General features: G+C 49.2%; 2 protein-coding genes across 5 annotated transcripts in view; one reads left to right on the forward strand and one right to left on the reverse strand.

Annotated features, from left to right (window-relative positions):
* The window catches only part of RECQL5 (RecQ protein-like 5), a 49,987-nt gene that overhangs the window by 26,875 nt on the left and 8,787 nt on the right, over positions 1-14,325 (reverse strand). For 2 of the 3 annotated variants that reach the window (XM_011979975.1, XM_011980047.1), the window contains exons 7-8: positions 12,607-12,769; positions 5,981-6,060 (exon numbers count right to left, since the gene is read on the reverse strand). In XM_011979975.1, coding sequence (XP_011835365.1) covers positions 5,981-6,060; positions 12,607-12,769 — 243 coding nt within the window. Of the gene's footprint in view, positions 1-4,501; positions 5,515-5,980; positions 6,061-12,606; positions 12,770-14,325 lie in introns of those variants that run through there. The other variant, XM_011980131.1, reaches the window with a different exon arrangement.
* Positions 988-2,720, forward strand: SMIM6 (small integral membrane protein 6). 2 transcript variants are annotated; one of them, XM_011980309.1, is made up of 3 exons: positions 988-1,116; positions 1,401-1,532; positions 2,115-2,720. In XM_011980309.1, exon 3 carries the CDS (start codon positions 2,121-2,123, stop codon positions 2,307-2,309), a length of 189 nt encoding a protein of 62 aa, XP_011835699.1. In that variant the 5' UTR covers positions 988-1,116; positions 1,401-1,532; positions 2,115-2,120; the 3' UTR covers positions 2,310-2,720. The 2 variants fall into 2 exon arrangements, with proteins under 2 accessions (XP_011835699.1, XP_011835617.1); XM_011980227.1 differs by lacking the exon at positions 988-1,116 and having other exon boundaries at positions 1,157-1,532.

The following is a 14,325-nucleotide window of genomic DNA, read 5'->3' on the forward strand; positions in this document are numbered from 1 at the left end:
CTCCCAAAGTGCTGGGATTACAGGCTTGAGCCACCGCGCCCGGCCTCAACAGGTATTTCTAGAAACAATTTGTTTCTCCACTCGCTCTGAGGTGCTTTAGAGCTCAGACTGTGTGCTGCTGGATTCAAACTCCAACTCAGTTACTTACTAGCTGATGACCTTGGCTAAGTTATTTAACCTCTCTGTGCCCGTTCCCCACATGGAAAATTGGGGTTTCAGCTGTTATTGTTGCTTCATTGGTTCCCGGGATGTTAAATTCAATTATGTAATTACAACTGCCATGAACAGGTTTGGGAACCAACACCTGACTCTTGATAAGCATCTGACTTAACTGACAGAGCTGCACACACAGGGTGAGCTAGAGACTGGCCCACTGCTGTGAGCAGTCAGCATGCCAAGGGCCTTAGTCAGTAAGTTTCACACAAGGAAACGGAAAACATCAGGTAACCTGGGTCAGCGACGCCAATGATAGTTAAGAACGACTGTTCTAAATCTGCCACCATCTGTCATCCAACCCTGGCCACACCTGGGGAGAATCACCTGGGGATGTGTAAACAATATGATGTCCTGGCACCCCCAGAGACTGATGTAAGTGGTACCAGGTGGGGCCTGGGCATTTCTAAAAGCTCCCAGATCTTTACCAGCTGTGATAAGCACCCGAGGGCTAGAAGGGAAGCGCTTGGAGGGCAGGGCCCGCCTCTCTGATCTCACAACTGGACACACAGTGCCTGTTTCCTGGCCACAGTGGGCCCTCACATCCTAGCTTTTAAAGGAGTAAATGGTGGCCATTAGGTTTCAAGCACCAGGGCACAGGCTTGATTCCCTCTTCCCAGCTTCCCTATTGTGCCAGTGGGCAGAAACCAACCACACAATGTTGCTTAGGCTGTGCCCAAGGGGCAGACAAAGGCACCAATGGGAAGCCTCAGCGGGGAGCAACCCTTCCCCCAGAAACAGTTCCAGGAGGCACCAGGCGCCACCCAGGGCTGCAGTTAATCATTCACCCCACAACACAGGAAGTAAGCCCTACGCCAGTCCCAGCCCCAGGGCTTCCCGAGCTCAGGGCAAGTCCGCGGTCCACACATCATCCAGACAGAGGACAGCCCAGCCCAGCCACAGGTGAGGTGGCCCGATGGCCTGGGGCAAAGGCCCTCGGTCCAGTCTCTTCCCCGTCCACCCCAAGTCTGACTTCTCTCAGGAGGGACTCATGAACACGTGCACTGAGCACCCCCAAAATGACATCACACAAGGGCAGAAAGGAGCCAAAGGGGGAACGTGAAAGGCAGAAAGGGAGCTGTGGTTGCCAGGCAACCAGTCCTAGCCCACCTTTGTTTGCCTTGGTGATAGCAACGAAGGTCTGGTCAGGGCCGCTTGGCCACGCTCACGCCTTTTCCTCTCAACAGTTGCTTCTTTGAGTCAGGGTGCAGCTCTGGTCACCTGACGGCCTCTTCAGCTCAGCCTCCCGCAAAGTGTGAGCCTGAAGGACCACCCTGAATTGCCCTTGTAGGACCCAGAACAGCTACCAGCAGAATCGGGTAATGGCTCCCTCCTCCTTCACCCGGGCTGCCCTCACCTGGCTATGGGCTTGCAGTCTGTGATAAGGAGCTCCACTTCTAGAAGACTGGTAAGTTCTGTTCTCAGCTGCTCCAAGGAGCCCACCAAGGCCTCAGCTAGAGTTGGCCACTCCTTGGCTCCTATACGCTCTCTCGAATGCCTCCCAAATGTTTGGCAGTTGGTGCAGGAAAAACAGTGAGGCTCTATCGTGATGCTTTTTAGATTTTAGCCAAGTAGGTTTCAGGGATGAGAGAGAGTCCTTGCTCACACTTGCTACTCAGGAAAGAAGGACTGGAGAATCCAGGGGCAGCCCCCAGGAAAAATCCAGGGCCCCACTCCTTGCGCCAGTCCTGGCTCCTGTATCTAGAGCAGGGGAAATGCCATTTGCTGCTGGCTGCAGGCATCGAGCACAGACTCCAGCCCTTTCATGTCCCCTGGCCGCCAGGCAGGCCGGCTGCTCACAGAAGCTGCTATAGAGGCTGGAGTCAGCGGGCAGAGCATAGCGCCTGGGACAGGGCCTGGGAGGGCTGCCTGCGCTCAGGTCCTCTGTCCCTCTTTTCCAGATTCTCATGGACCAACTGGTATTCAAAGAGACAATCTGGAATGATGTGTTCTGGCAGAACCCCTGGGACCAGGGGGGCCTGGCAGTGATTATCTTATTCATCACCGCTATCCTGCTTCTCATCTTATTTGCCATCGTGTTTGGTTTACTCACTTCCACAGAAAACACTCAGCGTGAAGAGGGTGAAGAGGAGTGACCTGACTTCCTGGGGACTGAGACGGCAGCAGGGGAGGCAAGCTGACCTGCCCCATTCTGATGGTGGGCCCCTCCGCGGTCCCCTCTGGCTCAGGGGCCAGGCCCTGGTGTCTTCCTTTCCCACCAGGAAAGAGTCTAGTAAAATATTCCATCTGGCTTAGGGTTGGTCAGACTAGTAAGATGGGGAGGCTGGTCTGAGACCAATTCTGGCTCCTTGATCCTATTGGTTTTCGGGTTCCCTGACCAGAACACTAAAAGCACATGGAGAGGACGGCTCCACTGCCTCAGGTGGAAGGAGCGATGGCTAACAAGGTTTTCTAACAGGCTCACAGGCCCAGCCAGCAATTTCACAAATCCTTGACAGAGAAAGGCACAACCAAATGAAGTAAAAATTCCTTTACAAATCTGCTAACTTGTGAGAGCTCATTTTTAATCCAGATAGAGCCACCAGAGCAAGCTTCCCGAACAAAGCCTCACCAGGGCCCGCACAGTCTGGCCTGTCTCCAGCCATCTCGCCCACCCCACCCCGCCCTGCCCCTGGGTTCTCAGCGTGTCTTTTGGTTCTTGAATATGCCGTGTTCTCTCCCACCACAAGGCTTTTGCGCATGCTATTCTCATTGACTGGGATGCTCTCCCTCTCACACCACACTTGACTCCATGGCCTAGTTAGTCCTTCCTCATCCTTCATATCTCAGTTTGAACCTGACTCCCTCAGGTAAATCTTCCCTAACCCTCGAGGATTAGGGTAAGGCCACCTGTTTTATACTCTCGAAACACCATTTACAGGACTTATATGTCTTTTTTGTTTGTTTGTTTATGAGATGGAGTCTCGCTCTGTCACCCAGGGTGGAGTGTAGTGGCATGATCTTGGCTCACTGCAAGCTCCGCCTCTCGGGTTCATGCCATTCTCCTGCCTCAGCCTCCCAAGTAGCTGGGACTACAGGTGCCCACCACCATGCCCGGCTAATTTTTTTCATATTTTTAGTAGAGATGGGGTTTCACCGTGTTAGCCAGGATGGTGTCGATCTCCTGACCTCGTGATCTGCCCGCCTCGGCCTCCCAAAGTGTTGGGATTACAAGCGGTAGCCACTGAGCCCGGCCTTTTTTTTTTTTTTTTTTGGAGATGGGGTCTCACTCCCGTCGCCCAGGCTGGAGTGCAGTGGCACAATCTCGGCTCACTGCACGTTAGACTTCTGAGTTCACATGATCCTCCCATCTCAGCCTCCTGAGCAGCTGGGACTACAGGCGTGTGCCACCCATGCCTGGCTAATTGTGTTTTTTTGTATTTTTAGTAGAGACAGGGTCTCGCCATGTTGCCCAGGCTGGTCTTGAACTCCCAGGCTCAAGCGATCCTCCCGCTTCAGCCTCCCAAAGTGCTGGTATAACAGGTGTGAGCCACCATGGCCGGCTCTGGGACTTACATGTCTCTGCTGTGACTATCTGCAGTGCTCTCTTCCCCACTGGACCAAGCACCATAAAGCAGGGGACGGGGCTATTTCTGCCCACCAGTGTATCACCAAGTCCAATGTACCTGGCACAGAGCTGGCATCAGTCAATATTTGTCGGCTGAATAAATGACTGAATGCGTAAACACACAGATAAACAAGAAGATGCCGGGCTGTTGGGCACCCCCAGCCCCAAGATCCCAGGAGACAACAGGGCCCAATTCAATCCAGGTCTAAACACAAGGCTGCTCTTCCATCTCAAAATGCCGAGGCCTCAAGCTGGAGGTTGCTTCAAACGTAATAACTGTTCCCTATGACACTAAAAGACACTCATAGTCATGAATAATCAAACACTGCTTTTTCAAGGTTATAGCCCAGAGAAAGTAGCTACAGATAGAGAAACTGCTGACTGCCACAGCCCCGCCTCATTAGTTAACTGACCTGAGTATCTTTTTTGCTGGTCCCACTCCCATGCGCCTCAGACCCCACAACAAACCAACCGGAAACCTACAGCTTCCTTTGCAGAAATGTACCCACTTCTGCTGAGCCCACCCCGCTGGCTCTGTCCCTCGCTGCCAGGTGCCTACCCCAAGGGAACGGCTGGTGGGAGGCTGCTTCGACCTCAGCCTCCAACGAGAACTATTCTTAGGGAGCAAATATCTGGTGGAGAAGGGGCTTTTTCTTTGTGCTACACACCAGTTACGAAATAAACAAACATTCACTTATTCAAAGAACAGTAGCCAATACAGACATACCAGCAGTGTTTATTCCAGCCTGCCGCCTGGATTTCAGAATCATCACATGTAGCAAAGGAGACATGTACAAGGCTGCACAAGAGGCAGCACAATGCTGTCACCTGGACTCCTTGGGTCCAGAGATGCCTAGACCCCAGCCCCTGGCAACCAGGCCACTGATGCACTAAGAAGTCCCAGCTCCCCGGAAGGTGACAGGAGAAACAAAGGCAGAAGCCCTTGGGAGGACCTGTTCCCTTGCCTGGCAGACTGAGCAGACCCTGGGGACTGGCAGAGTTAACCCTCCAGAGAGCATTCCAGAGCCTCGGACAGTCCCGGAGCTTTTTTCAGCAAAAAGGACTCACAATGAACAGGAACACTTGGCCCTTTCATTCCTCACCAGAAATGGAAGCTCTACTCAAAAAGCCTAAGAAGGCCAAATTTAGCAACTCCCGTATTAATTGTGCTTGAAAAGGGCTCTCTGGTCGCAATGGCTGCAGGCAAGGGTGGTCCTGGCACTGCAGCCGACCACTTCTGCTGGGCGTGGTCTTGCCACAGAGGCCAAATTAGAGATGGCAGTTTGGAGAAGAAAATAGCTTCAGTCCAGAAGCCACCGACTCACTGGTGAACAGGAGGAGGTGGAAATAAAAACACACAGCTCAAAGAAGAGCTTTTCTGATTTCCTTGGTTTTTTCTCGCAAAAACCAAGATGGCCTAGGTGTATGAAAATGAGCATGCCGCTGAAAATCAGGAGCCGGGTGTTTAGTGGCCTCAGTCTACCACGAGCTGCGTGACTGTGACCTCTCTGGACCTCGATTTATTCACCTCTAAGTCTGAAGCAATCACGTCAGCGTCATCCCCCGACAGGATCATTCCATGAGATGAGATGAATCCAAGAATTTTTTCGATCAAAATGTAAAGACTCCTCCTGGCTGTCTCTCACCCAGGCACTCATAGCTCCGCATGCCTGGACATGACCTGACTACACTGAGCAGCCCTTGGGCTCTTCCTGTGGCCCCTGCCCCATCGCCTGCAGATGCAGCTAAAACAGATGTGTGGGTTCAAAGCACATGACTCCCCGAGGTAAGCGGGGCCACAGGCTTCTGTGTGGGTCCTGGATAAGGGTGAGAACTACTCAAGTGATGCCAGAAGTCCCAGCTCGGTGGCACATGATGACCACAAAGTCGACAGCTCAGAGCTGGTCACATCCCTTGGAACTGAGTGGCCTGTGAGGCCAGCCATTCCAGAAGAGGGTGGAGTGGAGGGAAGGATACCACTCAGAAGACTGAGCAAATCCCCACACTGCCAGAGATCCTGGGGACTCCAATAGAGAACAGCAAGGTCCTGACTTCCACGCTGCCCAACACAACAGCCTTTGCAGGCAGGGGTCCCTTGGTAGCCTACGGGCTGTCTTATGTCAGCTGCTTAACTAGCGGGGCCAGGGGAGTAAATGATCTCACTGACACTTTGCTCCACACACAAAATAAGTCACTTACCCCAGTTCTTCACAGAAGGTCACCAGGGCATCAAAGGCCAGGATAGTGGCTTTATCAGATGCTTTGTTCCCTCTCTTTTCCTGCAGACAAAAAAATGACACCTTAGCAAATCTTACAGAATTGGACTACCTTAGAGGCACAAAAAGTAATGAGGAGGCCGAGCACGGTGGCTCACGGCTGTAATCCCAGCACTTTGGGAGGCTGAGGCAGGAGGATCATTTGAGACCAGGAGTTCGACATCAGCCTGACTGACAACGTGAAACCCCATCTCTACTAAAAATACAAAAAAATTAGCCAGGTGTGGCGGTGGGTGCCTGTAGTCCCAGCTACTTGGGAGGCTGAGGCAGGAGCATTGCTTGAACCCAGGAGGTGGAGGTTTCAGCAAGCTGAGATCATGCCACTGCACTCTGTCTCAAAAAAAAAAAAAGTAACAAGGGAGAAAAATATTAAATGACAGTAATAAAGCCATTTACAAAAGTGTCCCCAAACCTGACTATTTATCATAACCCCCAGAATACTGAACTGAATTTTCTGGGATGAGCTTTTGAGAGTTTCCCAAAAGCTTCTCAGGAGGTTCTCATGCAAAGGGCCCACAGACTGGCATTTAGGAAGCACTATATAACATCACCTATTTTAATAATAGTAAACACATGCATAAAGGTTGTAAACTTAACATATACGAAATATATACTTCTGTGTATATTGGAGGGAGATATATTAATGTTAAGTGATTCTTTTTGACAACCTTAAAACATGAATTTAAAATACAATTTAAAACCTGTAATCCCAGCTGGGCGCGGTGGCTCACGCCTGTAATCCCAGCACTTTGGGAGGCCAAGATGGGCGGATCACGAGGTCAGGAGATTGAGACCACCCTGGCTAACACGGTGAAACCCAGTCTCTACTAAAAATACAAAAAAATTAGCTGGGCACAGTGGTGGGGGCCTGTGGTTCCAGCTAATCAGGAGGCTGAGGCAGGAGAATGGCGTGAATCCGGGAGGCGGAGCTTGCAGTGAGCCAAGATCACGCCACTGCACTCCAGCCTGGGCAACAGAGGGAGACTCTGTCTCAAAAAAAAAAAAAACCAAGAACAAAACAAAACAAAAACCTGTAATCCCAGCACTTTGGGAGACTGAGGTGGGCGGATCACCTGGGGTCAAGAGTTCAAGACCAGCCTGGCCAACATGGTGAAACTCCATCTCTACTAAAAATACAAAAATTAGCCAGGCATGGTGGCACACACCTGTGATCCCAGGTACTCAGGAGGCTGAGGCAGGAGAATCACTTGAACCCGGGAGGCGGAGGTTGCAGGGAGCTGAGATTGCGGTACTGCGCTCCAACCTGGGCAACAGAGCCAGACTCCGTCTCAAATAAAATAATAAAGTAAAGTAAAATAAAATAATGCTTGACCTGCTGACTCGGAAACCCATGTGGGGTGGGGGTGGGCAGTCAACTACATCAGGAGAGCAAGATTCCCAAGCCCTTCTGTTGGCACCCAAGGGGCCAGTGTGTACCCCTTGGATCACACAATCAGAAAACAGGAGGACCGAAAAGGTTTCCTGAGTCTCTACTTACCAGGGAGGCTGGGTGCAGCCCTGCCAGCCCATCCCTGAGCACAGCATCCCAGACGGGGCAGAGCAGGATGTGGCTGGGCAGGGCAGGTGGGCTCTGGAAGGTGCTAATGGTAGCAGATAGGGTGTTGCCACCTGCCTGCAGGTAAGGAGCACCCTGAATGAGTGGGCTGAGCCAGGCTGGCCACCAGGCCTGGACCCACAGCTCCTTTGGCTATGGACTAATATCAGAGGAGTGGCTTATGGGGAGTGGATAGCAGGAAGCTCTGAGGCCTGGCTCCTAGGCACAGGATAAAGCTGGGGGAAGGAGATGGTACTGTGAAGGCAGATAAAGGGACAAGAGCCTCAGGTTTCTGTCCCCCACCCCATGTCCCTGGGGCTTTCTAAGCCAAAGCCTGCAACTAACGTAAAAGGAAGAAAAAGCACTTAAGTTACCATCCACTACCAAACTCCCCCAAAGCCCCTCTCACAAAATCCAAATCATTTTCTCATCTCCACTCCTGCCTCCCCCAATACAATAGAGTTTCCTGTTTTCTTTTTAAAACGTTGCCTACCACCTCCCCACCTGGGAAACCCAAGGCATGACTGCTGGTGGCTGGTGACAGGCACACAGCGGGCAAAGCCCCACCTCTGGTGGTGGGACGGAAGGAGGTGGGGGCACCAGTCCCTGCCACATCCTCAATCCGCACTCATCAGCCAGCCTTCCCTTTGGCTCCCACTAGCGGGGAGTAGGGCAATAGCAGGCGGTCCCCACAGCTAAGCAACAGCTCCTGGCCTTCCCACCAGGAAGACCTCTGCACCCTTACCCAATTGAAAAGACAGTCTCACCTTGGGCCAGGAACCACTATTAGGTGAGGAATGGGCACTGTACATTTCAAGTGTGGACACTTGGTCAGGGCAGTGGAACTCTAAAGATGGCAGCCAACTTCCTTCCTTACCCACTCCTGGAGGTAATTCCCCTCTTAGTGACCAAAGCTCTGGTGCAGCTCTGCTCAGAGACTGTTCCTGGCTTCACTCTGTTACAAGCTTGTCTATGGACTTGTGGCCGAATCAACTAGCAGAACAGTGAGCATCTGTGAGTGATGTGATTATGCATCAGTGGCCTTTTTTGTGTACATATCTATTTGCCAACATATCCTTTTAAAATACTGTGAATTATTTAATACAGAAAAGGAAAAAAAAAAAAAGCCCAGGCATGGTGGTTCATGCCTGTAATCTCAGCACTTTGGGAGGCTGAGGTAGGTGGATTACTTGAGGTCAGGAGTTTGAGACCAGCCTGGCCAACATGGTGAAACCTGTCTCTGCTAAAAAAATACAAAAATTAGCAAGACGTGGTGGCGAGTGCCTGTAATCCCAGCTACTTCAGGGACTGAGGCATGAGAATTGCTTGAACCTGGGAGGTGGAGGATGCAATGAGCCGAGATTGCGCCACAGCACTCCAGCCTGGATGACAGAGGCTCTGTCTCAAAAAAAAAAAAAACAAAAAAAACAAAAACCAGACACTGATATCTGAGACATCATCTATTGAGTGTATGCTTTGGGCAGGTAACTCATCCCCACCAATACACACAAACGCACACAGATTCCGTACCCCCAACTTCCCAATATGTTTACAACACAATTTCTTATTAAGTCCGTATTTTCCTTATTATGATTATGTCAACAGAGTTCACAGCTAAACCGAGTGATTGCATTTTTATATTCGCCGTGATCACATTTCCTTTCTTGTGTAACTGTGTTTCCCCTGAAATAGCTTTGTTTTTCTCCATTTACTTAGATTTCAGTATGTCATTAATTCACCTCTAACTGTCCTAACATAATGAACAATTCATTTCCATAGGAGCCAGAGATGCCAGCTTCCACTCTGATTTTTGGAACCTACCTTCCTGGAGTCTTCTGCCCCCTAGTGCAATCTGGACCAGTTTTCCCTAGGCCTAGGACACAGCTATCTTTCCGGACTACCCTCCAATATCGTCCTGCGCCAAGACTTACTCCTGGGTGAGTCTCCATCTTTGCTTTCTAGGTTTACTGCCTCTCTACAACGGAGAACATCCTTTAATAGCTTCTGAGACATGATATACCAGGGGAATGTTTTTGAAACCTTTGTATCTGAAGATGTCTTTTTCTTTCTTTCAAGTTTCCACATACAGCATTTCGAATTTTGATTGATTGATTGGAGATAGGGTCTTGCTGCCCAGTCTGGAGTGCAGTGGCATGATCATAACTCACTGCAGCGTTGAATTCCTAGGCTCAAGCAATCCTCCTGGCTCAGCGTTCTGAGTAGCTAGAACTACAGGTACACATCACCATGCTCAGCTATTTTTTTATTATTGTTATTATTTTTTGAAACAGGGTCTCACTCTGTTACCCAGGTTGGAGTGCAATGGTATGATCTCAGCTCACTGCAGCCTTGACCTCCTGGACTCAAGTGATCCTCAAACCTCAGCCTCTTGCGTAGCTGGAACTACAGGTGCACACCAACACACCCAGCTAATTTTTAAATATTTTGTAGAGATGAAGTCTTATTACATTGCCCAAGCTACTCAAACTCGTGGTCTCAAGAGATCCTCCCATGTCATTCTCCTGAAGTGTTGGGATTACAGGCATGAGCCACCTCACCCAGCCTAAACTTGAGCATGTTTAAACATGTCATTTGATAAATTTTTCTGGGAACTTTCTTTTCATATTATTTGCTTTTCATATCCTTTGTTCAAGCAATTCTCCTACCTCAGCCTCCTGAGTAGCTGCAATTACAGGCGCCCACCACCACACCTGGCTAATTTTTATATTTTTAGTAGAGTCGGGGTTTCTCCATGTTGGCCAGGCTGATCTGGAACTACTGGCCTCAAGTGATCCGTCCACCTTGGCCTCCCAAAGTGCTGAGATTACAAGCGTAAGCTCCCGTGCCCAGCCTTTTTTTTTTGAGATGGGGTCTCACTTTGTCACCCAGACTGGAGTGCAGTGGTGCGATCTTGGCTTACTGCAACCTCAACCTCCTAGGTTGAAGTGATTCTCCCACCTCAGCCTCCCCAGTAGCTGGGACTACAGGTGTGCGCCACCATGCTTGGCTAATTTTTGTATTTTTTGGTAGAGACAGGGGCTTCACTATGTTGGGCAGGATAGTCTTGAACTCCTAACCTCAGGTGATCTGCCTGTGTTGGCCTCCCAAAGTGCTGGGATTACAGGCATGAGCCACCGCTCCTGACCCTAGAGCTTGTTTTCTCTTGATGAGATTTTAGTTTTCTTCATCTAAATCAGTGGTTGTCAACGTTGACATGGCCATATATTTAAAGCAACTGGGGAGCTTTTTCTTTTGTTTTTTTTTTAGACCAAGTTTCGCTCTTGTTGCCCAGGCTGGAGCGCAATGGCGCGATCTCGGCTCACTGCAACCTCTGCCTCGTGGGTTCAAGTGATTCTCCTGCTTCAGCCTCTCCCGAGTAGCTGGGATTACAGGCATGCGCCACCACACCCAGCTAATTGTGCATTTTTTTAGTAGAGACAGGGTTTCTCCATGTTGGTCAGTCTGGTCTCAAACTCCTGACCTCAGGTGATCCGTCCGTCTCGGCCTTCCAAAGTGCTGAGATTACAGGTGTGAGCCACCGCACCCAGCCTACTAGGGAGCTTTTTGAAAAAACTCTTGTTAACAGCTTGTAACACTTATTCCTAGGTATTTTATAAGTTTTATTGTTGTAAATTAAGTTTTTTGTTTGTTTGTTTCTATTTCTACGTATTTCTGGTACAGTGGAGAAAAGCTACTGTTTTTTTCTTTTTCCCTTGGCTCTCATCTGACTAGAGAAAAGCTACTAATCTGTAAACTATTTCTCTTATATTCAGCCAGTTTGCCAGGTTTTCTTACGAATTTGAGTAGATTTCTAGTAGGGTCTTTGTGTGTCTAGGCACAATGTGTTATCATTTCTACCTGCTGTTGTCTTCTACTTTCGTTATCCTTGTGAATTTATATATATTTGTCCCTTTATTGTCATTTTTGCAGAGATTAGAAATAAGTACTTGGAGGCTGGACAAGGTGGCTCACGCCTGTAATCCCAACACTTTGGGAGGCGGGTGGATCACTTGAGGTCAAGAGATTGAGACCATCCTGGCCAACATGGTGAAACTCCGGCTCTACTAAAAATACAACAATCAGTACAGCATGGTGGCATGCGCCTGTAGTCCCAGCTACTCGGGAGGCTGAGGCAGGAGAATGGCGTGAACCCGGGAGGCGGAGCTTGCAGTGAGCCGAGATCGCGCCACTGCACTCCAGCCGGGGTGACTAAGCGAGACTCCATCTCAAAAAAAAAGAAAAAAAAAAAGAAACCCCATATCTGCAAAAAATTGAAAAAAAAAAAATTAGCTGGGCATGGTGGCACACACCTGTGGTCCCAGTTACTCAAGGTGGGAAGATTATTTATGGCCAGGAGTTAGAGGCTGCTGTGAACCATGACTATGCCACTGCACTTTAGCCTGGGTGACAGTGAGACCTTGTCTCTTAAAAAAAACAAACAGAAAAAAAAAAACAAAAAAAGGCTGGGTGCAATGGTTCATGCTTGTAATCCCAGCACTTTGGGAGACCAAGGCAGGTGGATCACGAGGTCAAGAGATTGAGACCATCCTGGCCAACATGGTGAAACTCTGTCTCTACTAAAAATACAAGAATTAGCTGGGCATGGTGGTGCATGCCTGTAGTCCCAGCTACTCAGGAGGCTGAGGCAGGAGAATCGCTTGAACCCGGGAGACGGAGGTTGCAGTGAGCCGAGATCGTGCCATCGCACTCCAGCCTGAGTGACAGAGTGAGACTCTGTCTCAAACCAACAAAAAGAAAAAACAAAAACAAAAACATCCAGTATTAAGATAATTTAAATATTTATAAAGGAAAAAGTCTAGCCTAGTTTGTGTAAGCTGCCTCCCTACCCAACATGCCATTTCCCCTTGCTATACTTACAGGTTGGGAGCAGCCTTCTCTAGCTTATACAAGCATCATCTGAGTTCAGAAATCAGCTTCACAAAACTAGAGAGTGGTGGGTCAGACTGAAAGACCTTCTACTGCCCAGGCCTTACCTGGAGTTTTGCTACTTCCTTCCTGATCAGGAAGCTGACTTGGTCCCGGTCATTCCTTGAGTAATAGAGACGGCACCAGGAAGGCTTCCCATCCCTGCCAGCCCGGCCAGACTCCTGGTAGTATCCAGCCATAGACTTGGCAATATTCCAATGAATGACAAACCTGTAGGATCCAAAGGGACAAGGAGCATGAGATGGTGGAGAAACTGAGTGTCCTTTGGAGGAATAATCATGAGTAGGAGAGCAGGGAGGCCAGCAGATAGGGAGGGAGAGGGATAGTCCCAGAGTTAGAATGGTTAAGACACTGGCAGCCCATCTCCCTTCTAGGAGCAGCCCAGGTGAGAGGCCACAGCAGGAGTTAAGGGGGGCAATCAGCACATATGAGGGACCAAAAAACTCAGCCAGAATCCAGTGGAAAAAATACTGGACCTAAAGAAACAACATGAGGCTCTGCCACTTATGAGCACTGCAAATTTGAATAAGTTATTTATAACTTCTTTGAAGTGGGAAAGGAATAATATTTATTAAATACCTACAACGAGTCAGTTTATATATGTTTCATTTAATTGTTAGTCACCATCATGTGAGGTAGCCCATTCTCCAGAATATGAACTGGAGATTCAGAAAGGTAAATTTGTACAAGGCCACACAGTAAAAGGACCGCAGAGCTAAAATTTGGGCCTAGGGGTGTCTGCCTTCAAAACTAGCTCTTAACAAGATACTACAGACCCAGGATTCATTTTATTTGTTTTTTTTTTGTTTGTTTATTTTATTTTATTTTATTTTTAGATGGAGTCTTGCTCTGTCGCCAGGCTGGAGTGCAGTGGTGTGATCTCAGCTCACTGCAACCTCCGCCTTCTGGGTTCAAGTGATTCTCCTGCCTCAGCCTCCTGAGTTGCTGGGACTACAGGTGTGCACCACCACGCCCAGCTAATTTTTGTGTTTTTAGTAGAGACGGGGTTTCACCATGTTGGCCAGGATGGTCTCAATCTGTTGACCTCGTGATCCACCTGCCTCAGCCTCCCAAAGTGCTGGGATTACAGCCATAAGCCACCATGCCCGGCCTTGTTTTTTTATTTTTTAAGACAGGGTCTTGCTCTGTTGCATAGGCTGGAGTACAGTGGCACAATCATAGCTCATTGCAGCCTCAGCCCCCTTGCCTCAAGCAATCCTTCCACCTCAGCTTCCCAATTAGCCAGGACTACAGGCACATGCCAAGATATCTGGCTAATTTTTAACTTTATAGAGATGGAGTCTTGCTGTGTTGCCCAGGCTGGTCTCGAACTCCTGGGCTCAAGCAATCCTCCCATCTGGTCCTCCCAAAGTGCTGGAATTATAGGTGTGAACCACTACACCTGGCTGCAGACCCAGGGTTTGAACTGATTCTAAAGTTGGTATTCTTTCAAACTGTAGTGCACTATAAAATTTCTGCCCTAAGTCAGGGTTACTGTGAGGTTCACCAAGGTCATGTATGCAAACAAGCTCCGTAAATCATACAAGGTATTATTACTTGGTGTTAATCAGACCAAAGGGCTTCAGGCTGTAGCCCAAAATGCCTCTTGATGATCACGGCCAGGTAAAAAAGACTTCCTAACAGTTGCCAGTGTGGGGCTAGGAGGCTGGGATGCACCCCGACTCTTCTAGACTATTAGTAAGCAATAACAAGGAATTATGGTCCTAAGAGCCTTGCCTTTGACCTTCCACAGGGAGTAGCTTAAA

Source organism: Mandrillus leucophaeus, unplaced genomic scaffold (assembly GCF_000951045.1).
Source record: "Mandrillus leucophaeus isolate KB7577 unplaced genomic scaffold, Mleu.le_1.0 Scaffold1, whole genome shotgun sequence".
Classification (NCBI taxonomy): Eukaryota; Metazoa; Chordata; class Mammalia; order Primates; family Cercopithecidae; genus Mandrillus; species Mandrillus leucophaeus.